Source organism: Emydura macquarii, unplaced genomic scaffold (assembly GCF_026122565.2).
Source record: "Emydura macquarii macquarii isolate MOO-44397 ecotype Brisbane River unplaced genomic scaffold, CSIRO-AGI_Emac_v2 contig_839, whole genome shotgun sequence".
In the NCBI taxonomy this organism is placed as follows: domain Eukaryota; kingdom Metazoa; phylum Chordata; order Testudines; family Chelidae; genus Emydura; species Emydura macquarii.
Window position 1 is genome coordinate 1,432,673 of NW_027130976.1, and position 15,797 is coordinate 1,448,469.

The window sequence follows — 15,797 nt, forward strand, 5'->3', positions numbered from 1 at the left end:
GGAGAGGGGCGCTCCCTGCCTGGGTCTTGCGTTCAGCCCTGAGCCCTTTGGTCCCAAGGGACTCTCTCCCCACAGCAAGCAGGGCAGTATCTGTGGTGCAGAACCAGGGAAGGAGCCACTTTCTCCCAGCACTGAACAAGGAGCTTCAGCAGAGCCAGGGACTCTTGTCTCCCGAGCTGCTCCCTCTGCATCTGTCGGTCACTCTGCCTCACTGCAGAGCTTCTGCCTGAGAAACACGCCAATGGCCAGGCTGAGTCAGACCCGAGGCCCACCTTGCTCACTAGCCTGGCTCTGACCGGGGCCAGCACTGGACACGTCAGAGGATGGTGCAAGAGCCACCCCATAGGCAGATATGGGATAACTTGCCCCCCCAAAAGTCTCCATCTCCCTTCTCCAGCCCAGTCATTATTGTATAGTGCCCTCTGACTTGTCTTCTTTGTAAGTGAAACACTCGCTCTTTACTCTCTTCACAGGAGAGATTTTCTAGACCTCCGAGAAGAGCCACAAGCTGCTGCTCGGGACTGGCGGGATTAACTGAAGGGAAAGACTAACGATGCTAAAGAAATGTGGCTTGGAGAAGCGACTCCCCTACCAATGGGAACACGCGACGGTCTGCATGAGTAAGTGGGGTTCTGTACAGCAAGGAGAGCCGAGTTACTGGGACAGGAGGTGTAATGGGAAGAGAAAATTCATGCAAAAAACCCCCTGGCACTGAGCGGTCAGAGGCTATGCGAGTCTCCCAGGGGAGGGGCAGGAGTCCCAGCACTGGGACACTTGAAAGCAGGGCAGACAAGCACTCGAAAATGCCCGGTTGGGAACAGCTGAGCCTGGTGCTGGGGAATGGACCAGGCAGGCCTTAAGCCTTCTCTGCGTGCACCAGAGGGAGCACGCCTCTCCTGATGCTCTGCAGCAGCACACCCCACCCGCTGTGTCCACTCTGCGTTGCCCCATGGCCTGCTCCACCACACCCAGCCAAGAGGGCCTGGCCTGAATTTTCTCCTTCAGTGCGCCGTTCCTCTCCTCTCTCTGCAGCCTCTGCACCTGCCAGGCAACAGCCGTAGCCCGAGCTGCTGCCTGGCCTCCCCTGCTCTCTGCCCCCTGGCGCAGTGCAGCCTGGTGTAAAGGCTCCTCTGGAGGGGCCTGCAGCGGAATGTGTGTTCCCCCGCTCCCCAGCACAGTCACAGCCTGGGTCCAGCCTCAGACCAGTTTTCACTGCGTCTCAGCCCAGGGCTCCAGCCCGAACCTGTCTCCCTGCTAACCAACCCTCAGGCAGGCAGGGAGCACTGAACAGCGCTGGAGCACAGGGCTAGGGGGTGGGGATCCCAGGGCAGCCCCAGGAGGAGGTTCCCCCTCGCCCCCTTCCCTCCAGCTCCCTACTGCCGCCCACAGCTCCCTGCTGTGTGTGAGGAGCCCATGCAGCGACCCTTGCCCTGCGCTCTCCTTGAAACTGGAACTCCCTGGGAACTGACCCGCTTTCGTTTCCCTGTAAGACACAGGAGGAATTGGGGTCAGTGGCCCCTGCTGCAGGCGGAGCAGCCTTGGAGTGCCGGGGGAAGGCACAGCCTGACACTCCTCCTGGTGGTACCCGCCGGAGAGAGGGGAGCCAAGGGGCTTGTGGGAAGGGAAGGGCCGGGAGCGGGCCAAGGGCAGGCGCCTCCATCCCTCCAGCTTCTAAGGTGCCCAGGGAGCCCCCGTGGGAGCTGCTGAGCAGAAGAGACACGGAGCCAGGTGGGAGAAGAGGGTTTTATTGGACTCAGTCTGCAGCCGTGGTCTCCTTGATCCAGTCCAGGACACTGAGCACTCGCACATAGACGCCATACTTGGCAGCTGAGCAGCTGCGGTCGAAGCTGAGGATCCCAGCCGCGTACCAGGTGTCGTCCTGCGGGTCGTGGATGGCAAAGGCGCCGCCAGCGTCCCCGAGGCAGGTGGTCTCGCGCAGCTCGCTCATGCCGACGCAGAAGGTCTTGTTGTTCAGCAGCGGCTGCCAGGTGTGTGCCTGGTAGTAGTCCAGGCACTGGCCACTGCTGGCCACCGGCAGCATGACATACTTCAGGCGCAGGGAGTGCTCGAGGAGGGAGTTCCAGCCCCAGCCCGAGACGAAGCCCACCCGCCTCTCCATCACATAGTCCTGCCGGGGTAGGCAGATGGGCATCACGTCCTCCCCGAGGCGCACCTTGTGCCTGAGCTTGAGCAGGGCCAGGTTCACGGCCCCAGGGAACTCCGGGTGCAGGACGATGCGCTCAATGGCCCCTGCGGACGTCCCCTGGCCCAGAAACAGCTTCAGGGTGGGGGCGATTTCCTCCAGCGTGGCATTCTCGCTGTGGCCCAGGTAGAGGTTCCTGCCCGTCGTCAGCAGCCACTGGTCACTGATGAGCGTGGCCCCGGCCGTGTGGTTGTGGCGGCTCAGCAGCCGGCCCTGCCAGGGGAAGCTGTTCTTGGCTGCCATGAAGCCTCCGATGATGCGCTGCACCTGTCTGGCCGGGTTCTTGGGCTTCCCGCACACTGGGGAGGGCAGAGACCCAGCATGAGACCCCCGCCTGGGAGACGGGCGCACTGTTCCCCTCCACCCCAGCCTAGTGCTGCAAGCCCCTGGCTATCGCCTTGCCAGCCCTGCCTGGCACCGCTCCCAGACGCCAGCACAGCTGGGGCCCTGGTTCCAGGATCCAGGGCAGCGGGGCGAGGGTGGCCGTGTCGCTGGCAGAGGGAACCGCACCCAGGGCGGTGGCCGCAGGACGGGCCGTGTCCACTGACCTTGGCTGCAGAAGCCCCACGTCAGTGAATGCCGCCTGCAGCACCCCAGCACCCTTACGAAGGGCAGGGAGCAGTGGGGAAAGCAGCCGCCCCCTACCCGCCTGCCCAGAGCTCTGCCCTTCCCAGCCCCCTGCACCTGGTTCACAGACAGGCAGCTCCTCTCCAGCCGCTTCGTTCACCCACGTGTGCTGCTGGTTACAGCGGTACAGGCCTGGGGACAGAGAGCCTGAATCAGCCCCAGCCGGCCCCGCAGGGCAGACAGGGCTCCAGCACACACCAGTGAGGGGCAGGCCCAGGGTGGGGGCAGGGCCCTTGTGTATCCCCTCGGGGGGGGACTCAGGGCCCCACGTGCATATTCCCCTGTGGGGTGGGAGCAGGCCTCATGCGTATTGACTTGTGGGTGGGGTCAGGGCCCCGAGCATATGCCCTGGGGGTGGGGCGGGGCCCCGTGCGTATCCCTCAGGACTGGGGGGCAGCCCCGTATCTCCCGTGGGGCACTTCTGCTTCTTGTGTGCGTCTCACCGTCGCCCCGGCTGCGCAGTTGGTAGTAGGGGTCGCACTGGTAGCGGGCAACGTGCTCCACCCGCCCATGCGCCACGCCCCCGGGCGCTGGGCAGCTCTGGCCTGGGGGGAGAGGAGGATTAGCACAGCCTCCATGGCTGGGAAAGACACCCCCACCCCTGCCGGCCACCCCCTGCCCCCCGCCCCCTGCAGGGGTGCCCCCCCCCACCCCGATGGCACACTACCCCCCGCCCCGATGGCATGCAGCCCCTCTACCCCCCCCCCCGCCCCGATGGCACGTTGCCCCTACCGTCGTCGGGCTGGACCGCGCTGAGGCCGGTGGCTGTGGAGGCGAGGCCCCCCCAGAGCAGGCTGGCGACCAGCAGCTTGGGCATCCTGCGGGGAAAGGCGTCTCAGTTAGAGCCAGCGAGCCCCTGGCCCCTCTGGGGTCTGCAGCCTTGAAACGTCTGCCTAACAAGCTGGGCCCTCAGCCCGTGCTGGCAGCACTCAGGGGCTCTGGGCACCGCCGGGCCAGCCTGGGGCATGAGCTTCCTGCCAGCAGTGTCCTGGGAGCAGCCAGACGGGCAGGGCACTGTACAGAAGCCAGCTCTGCACTGGGGCCTACGTGTCTGGCCCCAGCAGGAGCCCGGCGAGCTGGCTGGGCCAGGGGAACCCTGCACGCGACGGGCCCAGGGCGCGCACTCACCACATGGTCCTGGCAGGCTCTGCTCCAGCTGCGGCTCCAGGTGCGAGGTGCTGGCTGCGAGGCTGCCTCCGGGCTGCTTTTATCCCCGAGCGCCTGGCCCGTGGCCCCGTCTGTCTGGGCAGATTGCCCTTGTCAGGTCAGTGACTTTCCCAGCAGCCGGACTGCAAACAGGCCTGCCTGGCTGGAGGCCCGGCATGGAGCCAGGCATTCCTGGATTCACAGCAAGGGGAGGGGCGCATGCCAGGCAGGGATGGCCCATTAGTCAGGGCGCTAGCCGGGCCCTGGGCGATCCGGGTCAGTTTCCTGCTCTGCCACAGATAAGGAGAGGCTCGTCCAGCATTAAACCGCTGGACCCTCGTGGGAACTGTCTCCCGCCCGGTACTGGGACAAACCGGGGAGTAGCGGCAACTGGGATTGGGTGGGGGACGCCACTCCACCCCTCTGGCTGTGAGCGATGGCGCCCATGCGGCGTGGCTCGCACGCACTGCCACGGGGGTAGTCCCACGCCGTTCCTGGAAGCCGGGGAATGGCCGGTAGTCCAGGAACATGTGAGTGCCACCGTAGCCATAGACGCCGTGTCCCAGCCCAGGCCAGTCGCGGGGCCTCAGCTCCCAGCTGGCCCACGGGCTAACGCACCGGGCGGAATGCAGTAAAACGGGGAGAGGCTCAGCCCCCCCACGGGGGGCTGGGTGAGTTCCCGGCCCTGGGCCTGCACTCCGCAGCGTGCCCTGGACGAGAACGAGACACAGCTGTGAGTCCAGTGACGCAGCGCCTAGCGCTGGCTGGAGCAGAGCTGCGGGGGGGGTGCGGATCCCAGCGCCAGGGCGGAGCTGGAGGGCCGGGAGGCTGACTCAGGCGCTGAATCTAGGTGTTGCTGCCTGGGAGCGTGGCTGGGGGCGCTCAGGGTGTGACTCCAAGGGCTGGTGCGCTGGGCGGGAGGGCAGGCTGCCGGTCCCCATTGCTGGGCTGCTGCCTTTCCTGCCCTGGCAGCTCAGCCCGACCTGGCCCCTGCCTCGCCTGGCTGCCCTTTGGCCTCCGCCCACCCCCGGCTGCCGCGGGCGTGTGCTCACGCAGGCAGGGACACCCTGTGCTGAGAGGTACGGGAACTGCCCCCAAAATGTTCCCGTTCTCTGGCACATGCCGGGTCAGTGCCCCCCCTCCCGGGAGACAGCATAGGGATGTGGGGGGGGGGGGTGCAGAGGACAGTGTAGAGTGGGGCCCTGGGGGCAGAGGTCAGCCCAGGGCAGAGTCCAGGGGGCAGAGGACAGCCTGGGGCAGCAGCTGGGGGCAGAAGGCTTGGGGGGTGCCCTGTGGTGTGACTCCTGTGGCACCGGGGGCTGAGTGGGGGGCGCAGGCAATAAGGGGCAGGGCTGGCAGGCAGCACAGGGCAGCGTGCGGGTTGCCAGGGGACGGCAGAGGGAGGCGGGCGGGGGCAGTGGGTGACGTGGGGCTGGCAGAACGGCCGTGCTGATAGGGTTCTGGGAAGAGCCTGGCTCTGCTTTCATGCAGTCACCCTGCGGCTGGCAGGAGGCCACGCAGCCTGGCTCCCGGGATCTCACCTGTCAGCGTCCAGCCCAGGGCTCCAGCTGCCTGCAGAGTCTGCCCCACACAGCCCACAAGGCCCTTTGTTCTCCACTTTCTCCCCAGCCCCTTGGGGAGCGTTTGTCCCTTAGAGCCCTTCCCTGCAGCCCTCGGCCCCACTGAAAACAAAGGAGGGGTACACTGCCCAGCCCTACCCACTTGAATTGCCACACAGAAATTATGCAATGCTCAAAATGTGCTCATGCCACCTGGTCCCCTTGTGCCCGGCTGCCCCCACGGCAGAGCTGCCCACTAGTACCCTCACGCCTGGCGCCCTCCATGGCAGGTTTAAAACAAACACAAGGAAGTATTTCTTCACACAACGCACAGTCAACCTGTGGAACTCCTTGCCAGAGGATGTTGTGAGGCCAAGACTATAACAGGGTCCAAAAAAGAGCTAGCTAAGTTCACGGAGAATAGGTCCATCAATGGCTATTAGCCAGGCTGGGCAGGGATGGCTGTCTGCCAGCAGCTGGGAATGGGCGATTGGATGGTCACTTGAGTCCCTTCTGTTCATTCCCTCTGCAGCAGCAGGCACTGGCTGCTGTCAGAAGACAGGACGCTGGGCTCGATACATTGGTCTGACCCTTCCTTTGGCCCTGAGCTATTGTCTGTGCCAGGGTGGGAGCTGCTGGCTCCCAGCCCATAGCCAGGGCATTGCAGGCTGTCCTGCTCCCAGGGAACACTGTGTTTCTGCTCCCAGGATTGGTCCAGGCTATCAGTAGCGGGTGAACTCTGCCTGGTTTCTCAACTCAGCCAGGGGTCACGGAGTGAGCTGGCTGGGACAAAGGGTCTCCTGCTCAGCCTGTGTGGGAGGTCTGGAGACATGGGGATGACAGAGGAGGAGTGTGAGGGCAGGGGCAGGGGCAGGGACCCGTGACAGCTGTGCTGGCTGGTGCAGGCACTGATGCTGAATGCATGTGCAAAAGCACAGAGGTCGCAGCTGAGGTCAGTGGCAGCAGGCGCCTAGAGCCGAGGATGGACTCCAGCTCGCCCAGTGCTGGAGGAGAGCAGGCAGGCCCGCGCCAGCTGGGCTCCACCACCTGGCATTTGCGGGTCCAGCCCCTGGGGATGGTGAGCGGGTGGAGGCTGCAAGGACCTTGTCCAAGAGCGTTTATGTGGAGGACTTAGCCAGAGCTTTTCTGCAGGAGCTAGGAGGGAGGGCCACAGGCCAGGGCATTGTGCGGGGCCACAGAGCAGTGGGTTAACAAGGCAGAACCTACCGAACGCCAGGGCTGTGCTTTGTGCAGGAAATGCGTGGGCCATGGAGACTCCCCGCTCCCTGGCAGCGGGGTGGCACTGACAGCGAGTCATCGCTGGCTGCCCGGCACAAGAACTGCCTCACAGCAGCGTGGTGTTCCCCACATCCTCTCCCCCACACCAGGAGAGGAGAGGAGATCTGATGGGAAAACGCCCAGCCCTCACGTGGAACAGTCTGCAAGGGCAGGTGCCAGCTGTCCTCCAACACCATGCCTGGGGGAGCAACAGGGCCTGATGGAGGATGGGACCATGCTCCAAGCTGGAGGGGGTGGGGGAGACCCAGCCTGGGGGAAGCTGGCTCAGTGGATGGGGGTCAGCCCCTCTGCTGAGCACGTCCCCAGGCCTGCGTCCACCCAGGCCGAGTTGCAGGATTGCAAGTGGAGCGACTGCGACAGGTGCACCCCCAGCACTGCTAGGACCACCCTGGGCCTCCTGCTGACAGCTAGGCAAGAGCCCCCGGCTCTGCAGCACAGCCCCCCAGCACCAAGTCTGACAGGTGAGCACAGCCTCCCGCACCCCCCTGCTGCAGCACCAGCCGGGGTCCATGCACCTCCCCAGACACTAGCCTGGGCTGACGCTTCGCTGTGAGCACTACCCAGCGCGCCCGCCGGGGGGAAGCTGCAGGCCATGCAGTGCCTTTTACACACTAACGCTCAGCCATGGCCAGATTACTGTAGGCACAAGAGCTTGGCTGGGCGCACCGCTCACGTGGCCGGCCAAAGGCAGGGCACAGCCCTTACCTATGCTCACGCCTGGGAGTTACAATCACAGAAGATGAGGGTTGGAAGGGACCTCAGGAGGTGTCTAGTCCAACCCCCTGCTCACAGCAGGACCAACCCCAACTAAATCATCCCAGCCAGGGTGTGTCAAGTCAGGCCTTAAAAACCTCCAAGGATGGAGATTCCACCACCTCCCTAGATAACCCGTTCCAGTGCTGCACCACCCTCCTAGTGAAAAACTTTTTCCTAATGTCCAACCTAGACCTCCCACCCTGCAACTTGAGACTGTTGCTCCTTGTTCTGTCATCTGCCACCACTGAGAACAGCCTAGCTCCATCCTCCCTGGAACCCCCTTTCAGGTAGTTGAAGGCTGCTATCAAATCCCCCCCTCACTTTTCTCTTCTGCAGACTAAACAAGCCTAGTTCCCTCCGCCTCTCCTCATAAGTCCTGTGCTCCAGCCCCCTCATCATTTTTGTTACCCTCCGCTGGACTCTCTCCAACTTGTCCACGTCCTTTTTGTAGTGAGGGGCCCAAAACTGGACACAGTACTCCAGATGTGGCCTGGACTAGAAATAGGTGCAGGTTCTCCCGGGTGAGTAATTAACCACTGGAACAATTTACCGAGGATCCTGGTGGATTCCCCACAATTGGCAATTTTTAAATCAAGCCCAGACGTTTTCCTAGATCTGCCGCAGGGATTATTCTGGGCAGGTCTGTGCTAGACAGGCCAGACTGGATGGTCACAATGGTCCCTTCAGGCTGTGGAATGCACGGACATCCTGGCGGTTTTAAATAGCCTGTTTGCCTGGGTATAGCATCTGCTTCAGCGGCAGTCTCAAGCCCCCAGGATGGAGAACTCACTCAGCTGCCCTCACTGGGCCTGAGGCTTGGGGCCTGCCCCACTGCAAACAGCACACCCCACAGCTTGGCTGAGATCCTATGGACCAAGGACTGGCGCCTGCCCAGCAAGGATGCAGGCTTGGGGGGGAGGGGGTATAGCTCCACCACCTCATACCACTGGCCCATCTCTTTGCACTCCCTGTACCCATGGGGCTGCCCCACAGACTACGTCCAAGCCAGGAGGGGTGGCAGTGATGCCCTTACCACCATTACTCCAGCAGGCCGTCAGGGGGGTATCCCCCACAGGAGACAACGGGCACATCCAGTGCAGTGGGGCAGGAAAGAGGGATCCACCCCCAGCCCACTGCTGAACAACAGGAGAACCAGGGCACAGGCCATGAAATCAACAGGCAGCAAAACACGGCCAGGAAACGTACCCGTGGAACTCACTGCCACACAAAATCCAGGCCCAAGGCAGGGGGCGGGGCAGTGTGTGTGAAGGCAGGATTAGAGGCGTGTGCAGATGAGAACATCGGGCACTGCCTTCAACAGCCAGCCTGAGCCGGGCGTAACCCTGTGCCAAGGCCAGAGGAGCGGATGGGCTCAGAGGTGCCTCCTCCAGCTGCTCCCCTGGACCACGGCAGGGCTTGCCCCACCTCCCCTCCCCCCACAGCAGTGAGCACCAGCCCCGCAGGCAGGAGACACAGCAGCAGCTGGCAGCGGTGGCCCCGTGCAACCTGCCGACCGCAGCGCCCACGCTCCCCCGCAGGAGGCTGGAGCCCGCAGCCTGGCCTGCTCTGAGCTACCAGATGGACACAGGGTGCTGACGCTGGACTGACGGACACGCCGCCCCCGCAGCCTGTGGGCTAGTCAGCAGAGCTGGCAGGCTGTCCGCATCGCCGTCTGCCCGGCAGTGCAGCCCCCAGCACATCAGTGCGGGTGCAAGGCGGCCTGGTCTGGTCCGTGCTCCCGCCAGCCGGGCACCCAGGCACTGTTCAAACACCTGCTGCCGGTCCTGCAGGGCCCAGAGCCAGGAGCCAGGCTGGGAGGGAACAAACAGGCTGCGCCCCCCTTCCTCCTCCCCACCGCTGGGGCCATCCTGCCCCCCCCTTGCCCGGCCCGATGGCTACCAGAACTGACAGATTCTAGACAGGCCCCAAGAAATCGCCCAGCGGGACCCGCTGAGTGTGGCCCAGAGCACAGGCCCCCTCCTTGTGCGGGGACGCCCTTCCCCAAGCCCCTCCCCCCAGCATGGGGTCACAGCCGCAGGAGCAATCCCCCCCAGCCCCGGGCAGACCTGCAGCAGGCAGGGACAGAGCAGGGTTGACCAGCCCCAGGGCACAGAGACACCACGGCAGCTCTGCCTGCGTGGGCTGGAGACACCTGAGATCAGCCCGATCCGCCAGCAGCAGGCGTGGTCTCCCTTTGCCGCAGACCGAGCTCCCCGCTGCTCCTGGCCCAGACCCCCAGCCTGCAGGACTGCAAGTGCAGAGCAGAGCCAGCCCCTCCCTCCGCCCGGCCAGGAGCCAGGCAGCTCCTCCGCCGCCCTGAGACAATTGCAGGGCCCAGGCCCTGCAGCAACAGCCACAAGCGGCCCGCTCCTGCCCTTCCCCAGGGCGCAGGCCGGGGTGGGGCTGCAGGGCCCAGGGAAGAGGCCCTGCCGCAGGAATGTGGCCGCACCAGCCGCCCTGCACGGGACACAGACTGAATGAACAGCAGGTTTATTGGCAGCGCAGCCTCGGGGAGCAGCGCAGACAGCGCCAGGGCCGGGGGGGGCAAAGCCAGAGGCGGGGGCCGGATGCCAAGCCAGCGAGGACAGCGCTGGGGGCAGGCAGGGCACTCCTGTCCCAGCTGACCCCACAAATACCTGGGGCTCCCGGGGGAGGCGAGTCCCTTCGCAGGCAAATCCTGCTTGGTTCCTGCTGTGGGCCCCACAGGCCGACTGCCATTGCCTCCAGCAGCATGCCGGGCCTCACGCCATCCCAGCTTCCACCCCACCCGCCGCTCCTCAGCGGGGCCCCAGCTGGGACGAGCTCCCCGCCCAGGCCTGCCCCAGCCCCACACGCTCTCCTCTGACCCCATTAGCCACGCTCTGGGCAGGGGCCGGGGTCTCTGCAGACGGCACGAGACCCCTGGCGCGTTCTGCAGCCGAGACTCGGGACTGTTGCACCGCCGGGAGGTAACAGCCGTTGTTCTGGGCGCCGCAGCGTCTCCAGGCTGGGGCCTCCGGGGCCGCCGCCGAGCGCCCCAGCCGCACACGCCCGTCAGCGCCGATGATCCACGCCGACAGCTTCTGTGACGCTCTGAAATCCCTGCTCCCTGGGCCAAGAACAGACAGCTGTGACCCGACCCCGGCAGGCCAGTCTGCACGCCCCAGGCCCCCCAGACGAGCCACGCTCCGGCCCGTCCTGTGCTACCCCGAGCAGAGGATAGCTGTGCTTGCAGCACGAGCCCGCGGGGCCCCGGGCCCCAGCCGCGCAGCACCCCAGGACACAGGGCTGGGGGATCCCAGTGATGGCAGAAGCCAGCGAGAGCCCTGGGCGGGCCTGGGGCCTGCGGGGTTTGGCGCCTGTCGGCCACGAGGCCCATCAGCTCCCCCGTCAGCGGGGACACTGAGGCACGGAGCCCTGGGCGTGACCGAGGCCCGCCCCACAACCTCCCTCGTGCAGAGCCCAGCAGGGGAGCGCACGGCCCCTCACTCACCTCAGCAGCGCCTCCAGCTCCCGCTTCACTGCCCCCACCACGGGGGGCCCCCGGTAGGTGAGCGCCGTGTACATCTGCACCAGCGAAGCCCCGGCCCGGATCTTCTCCAGCACATCCTGCCCGCTGCTCACCCCGCCCACGCCGATGATGGGCACCGTGCCTAGGAGCAGGGAGGGGCGTCAGGCGGCGGGCGGGCGGGCGCCTGGCACCCGGCTCCACCTGGCAGGCCGTCAGCGCTGCCTTACCGTGGGTGAGGGCGTACATCTCGCGGACGGTCTGCGTGGAGAGCTCGCGCAGCGGCCTCCCGCTGAGGCCGCCGGGCTCCGTGCGCAGCGCACCCCGCAGGCTGCTGGGCCGGCTGGTGGTGGTGTTGGTGACAATCAGCCCGTCGACTCCTAGCTGAGACAGGGGACAGCCCGGCTACAGAACCCGCGGGCCCCCGGCCGTGGCAGTGCAGGCTTCCCCGGGCCTGGTTCAGCCCGGCCACCGCCTGCAGCCAGGACCCCCACGCTCCTGGCAGGGCCTGGGAGAGCCAGTCCATGGGGAGCAGCTGGTAAGTTATGGTGCCGCAGGCCCCATCGATTCCCCTCCCTCCGGCCAGCCACTGGATTGCCCTCTGCCCCATGCCCCAGCTCACGGCCTGACGCCCTCCCCATCTTCAGCCTGCACAACTCAGCCCAGCTTCAGCCCCACCCTCCAGGCCTGTGCAGAGTTACACCCCCCCGGGGGCTTCTCCCCTTCCCACTCCTCGCCAGAGCCACCCTGCGCCGCACCGCCATGACAGCCGCCACTCTGGCCAGCTCCAAGGCCTGGGCCCGGACCTCAGGGCCACACGTCTGACGCTCCCACCAGTGCGCCTCAGGGACCCGCAGCGCGGTGCCCACACGCAGCCCACCCCCGCGGCGCACTGCGCACTGGGCCCCACGAGCCCTCGGTCAACATCAGAGCGGGGCTAGGCCCCGGCGCCGCCCCACCTCGGTCACCACGCTGGCTATGTCCCGCTTGTCCTGGGCCGTCAGGTCGGGGGCGATCTTCACCAGCACGGCCGGCTTGCGCGCACACCGCAGAGCATCTCTCTCCTGCAGCACCTGCAGAGACACACCAGGCCCAGCAGCTGCCGGAGCGAGCGAGGGGCCAAGGGAGATGCCCACTCTGCCCCAGCCCAGCCCAGCCCTGACTCCGCAGCCGACAGCTGCACTTGTCTCACCGACGCCCCAAGAGCCGGGCTGTGGGGCGAGGTCTGCGCCGGCAGCAGGGGAGGAGGCAGGGAGGATGTCAGAGCGGCAGAGAGGTCCCTGGGGAGCAGGGCCAGGAGAAGGCAGCCCCAGAACAGGAGCAATGGGGGAGCAGGCACAGGCAGGCAGGGAAGAGACGCGAGCGTGCACGGCGCACAGCTGGTGCGCAGGCAGGAGGGGCAGACCGGCTCGGGCCTGGCACTAATCACCCCCCCGGGGCACAGCACAGCCCTCTCCTTCCAACGCGAGACGCTCAGGCACAGCCCCCGCTGGGCCCCCCCTCCGTCCCAGACCATCTGCTGCTCTGCGGGCCCTGCCCTGCCCGTAGAAAAAGGCCAAACCCGTCTCCTCCGAGCAGGGCCCGAAAAGGCCAGCCGGAGCAGCGGGAGCAGGCAGGGAGTCCCGGCCCCACTGCGCTGACCCGGGGCCCAGCGACCCACCTTGGCCAGCAGGCAGCGCAGCTCGCCTCTGCCCTGCAGGGCCCGCAGCCCCGGCGTGTTCGGACTGGAGACGTTTACCACCAGGTAGTCGGCCAGCGGGCCCAGCGTCCGGACCCCGTCCGTGTAATCTGCCACCGCATCCACCGAGAGCTTGTTCTTACCCAGGTTTATTCCGAGAGGCATCCCAGCTGGAACACACAGGTGCCACTCAGAGGCAGGCAGGCCGGCCTGGCTGGACCCCAGCCCCCCACAGGGAGGGTCCAAGCATGTGCCCTAGTAACAGCTGCTGGCCCTGCCCTCCCCAGGCTGCACCGCCGAGCGCGGGACGCGGCTGCTCTGAGCCCGGTTAAACAGAGTCCGAACGCTGGCAGCTGCTCCGCAGACGCCACCCCCACGGCTAGCGAGGGCGGCTGTGCTGGTTCCAAACCAACGGCGGAGAATTCCCAGGCCCACAGCTGGTTTCACTGCCCCACGCTTGGCAGTGCAGGAACTGATGTAGCAAGTCACAGCTCCACAGTCCACGATCCCATCTCCCTCCAAAAGCAGCTACTGGCCACATCTGGAGGCGTGAGAATGCCCCGCAAACCGGCCGTGCTGTAGGGGCCGGCTGCCTGCGAAAAGGGCAAATTCTCCTGGGCCATGACCAGTGGGCTCATGCCCTGGAGCAGGGGAGGCCATTGCCCTTATAGCCTGTCTTGTTATCCCAGCTTCTAACCCTCTTCTGAACCCTTGGCCTCACCAATACCTTGTGGCAGGGAGTTCCACAAGCTAACAACTAACTAGTACAACATTCGCCCTTGTAACCTGGCTAAGGATCGTCAGGACGGCGAGGAGCTTTACCTTCTGTGAGCTGGAGCTGCGCTCCCTGCCGGGCACGGAGCCGACGGGCCACAAGAGCGTGGCCATGGCTGTTAAAGCCGTACCTGCACAGGAAGGAGAAGAGGGCTCGGTGAGCAGTGCAGAGCTGGGCTGGAATCGCCCCGCCCAGGAACCATATGCGAGGGACGGGAGGCCCTGGGTCTCCTTGTGGGACAGAGAGGGACTGCCAGGCCCGGCGCCACGAGGCACTCACCTGGGGGTGAAGCTGCAGCTCCCAGCCCTGCAGGGCTCAGCCCCAGCAACGCCCAGCCAGGGATACAGACGGCAGCAGAGCTGTGAGCAGCCGTCTCTGCTCCCCCCAACATCCTGCCCCCCCCCGAGCCGAGGCCCACCGGCTCTCCCGACTCCCTGCCCACCCACTGGCTCTTTTCTTGCAACTCAGCCACGGGGAAGGAGAAAACACCAGCCTGGGACAGAGGGGATGGCCCCAGCGACGGCAGCCTGTGGCTGTAACCCAGCCCGTCCCCTACCTGTTAATGACAGCCTGGTCCTCTGGCAGCCGGAAGACCCGGGGTTTGGGGTTCCCTTCCTGAGGCTTAGGGGTGACACTTCCCACTTCCACGAAGCCAAATCCCATTTTGTAGAGCCCGTCCACAGCTTCCCCGTGCTTGTCAAAGCCGGCCGCCAGGCCCACCGGATTCCGAAACCTCCGGCCAAGGACGCACACCTCCTGGGGGAGCGAGCGAGCGAGCGAGGCCCCGTGACACAGCACACAGGGCGGTGCTGCCAGCCGGCCGGGCACAGCGACTGGTCCGGGGCAGACAGAGCCTGGGGCCCGGCTCAGGGCAGGGCCGCAATGAGGGTTACTGGGCCGGGGGGCTACTAACAGCCACGGCCAAGCCCCTGGGGACCACAGCGAGTGCAGCGGGGTCAGCTCAGCCCACAGGCTGCCTGCCGGGCACATCCCCTTCCTCCAGCGCCACCGGGCATCCCACCAGCTCTGACATGGGGCAGGCGCCGGGGCCCAGGCATCTGCCCCACACGTCCTGCAGCTGGCCCCACGCACCCAGCCGCCCCAGGGCCCAGCTGTGCAGACTGGTTGTGGCCCCCGCAGACGGGGCAGGCCGTGGGGCAGGCGGGATAGGTCGGGCGGGGCAGGCTGTGCAGGTGGGGCAGGTCGTGAGTCGAGCAGGGTGGGCTATACAGGCGGGGCAGGCTATGGGGCGGGCAGTGGGGTAGGCTGTACAGGCGGGGCAGGCCGTGGGGTGGGCCGTGGGGCAGGCTGTACAGGCGGGGCAGGCCGTGGGGCGGGCCGTACAGGCGGGGCGGGCCGTGGGGCAGGCCGTACAGGCGGGTGGGACGCACCAGCATGGCGGGGTCCGGCGGCGGGGCACGGGGCAGGACCCCCATGCGCAGCAGGCGCAGGGCCAGCGCGTGGGCGGCTTCGGGCCCCAGCAGGCGCTGCAGCCCCGGCACCAGGCGCTCGGCGTAGAACCGCTCCTCGCCCGCCGCCGCCAGGCAGGACACGCAGAGCAGCGAGCCCGCGCCGAGCACCGCCGCCGCCTCCCGGAGCCGCTGCTGCAAGGCCGAGACGTCACTCGCCCGCCCCGGCCCGGCCCCCCACGGGCCCCCATTTCCCCCCGGCCCGGCCCCCCGCTCTATCCCCACCCCCCGGCCCAGCCCAGCCCGGCCCCGACCCCGGCCCGACCCCCCACAACCCGGCCCATCCCTCTCCCCCCGGCCCCCCGCTATCCCCGCCCCCGCCCGGCCCCCCCATTTCCCCCGGCCCCCCCGCGCTCCCACCCCCGGCCCATCCCCCTCGCCTCGGGCCGCCCCGCAGCTGTCCCCGGGCCGGGCCGGGCCGGGCCGGACCCGACTGACCCGCAGCGGCGCCGCCATCCCGCGGCCGGACTGGACTGAACCGAACCGGACAGACCCCGCGCGGACAGACGGACTCGCGCGGCCCGGCCTAGCCCCGCCCCCGCCGTTCCCCGGCACTTCCGGCCCCGCTGATTGGCGGAGGGGCCCAAGGCGCCCGAGTGCGAGGGCGGGGCCGGGACCCCGAGTCAGAACCCAGGCGTCCGGCCCCGCCCCCCGCCCGCATGGACCGCGGGATCCCCCGCCCCGCGCCGCGCACTGCAGCCGGGCCGCTGTTGTGTTGTGGTTGTGGTGTGGTGTGCTGTGTTGTTGTGCTGTGGTTGTTGTTGTGGTGTGCTGTGGTTGTGTTGTGGTGTGTGTGTT

At 66.7% G+C, this 15,797-nt stretch overlaps 2 protein-coding genes across 4 annotated transcripts; both read right to left on the bottom strand.

Annotated features, from left to right (window-relative positions):
* Positions 1-1,742: 1,742 nt before the first annotated feature.
* LOC137149799 (haptoglobin-like) lies at positions 1,743-8,554 on the bottom strand. Its single transcript, XM_067543399.1, has 5 exons — positions 3,959-8,554; positions 3,563-3,648; positions 3,274-3,375; positions 2,888-2,962; positions 1,743-2,502 (listed from the first exon to the last, which is right to left on the bottom strand). Exons 1-5 carry the CDS (start codon positions 3,961-3,963, stop codon positions 1,754-1,756), a joined length of 1,017 nt encoding a protein of 338 aa, XP_067399500.1. The 5' UTR covers positions 3,964-8,554; the 3' UTR covers positions 1,743-1,753.
* A 207-nt stretch (positions 8,555-8,761) lies between these two features.
* DHODH (dihydroorotate dehydrogenase (quinone)) lies at positions 8,762-15,553 on the bottom strand. 3 transcript variants are annotated; one of them, XM_067543396.1, is made up of 9 exons: positions 15,438-15,550; positions 14,922-15,134; positions 14,087-14,286; positions 13,578-13,660; positions 12,738-12,925; positions 12,037-12,150; positions 11,308-11,585; positions 11,063-11,222; positions 8,762-10,678 (listed from the first exon to the last, which is right to left on the bottom strand). In XM_067543396.1, exons 1-9 carry the CDS (start codon positions 15,453-15,455, stop codon positions 9,749-9,751), a joined length of 2,184 nt encoding a protein of 727 aa, XP_067399497.1. In that variant the 5' UTR covers positions 15,456-15,550; the 3' UTR covers positions 8,762-9,748. The 3 variants fall into 3 exon arrangements, with proteins under 3 accessions (XP_067399497.1, XP_067399498.1, XP_067399499.1); XM_067543397.1 differs by having other exon boundaries at positions 14,922-15,131; positions 15,438-15,505; XM_067543398.1 differs by having other exon boundaries at positions 10,388-10,678; positions 11,308-11,461; positions 15,438-15,553.
* Positions 15,554-15,797: the final 244 nt, after the last annotated feature.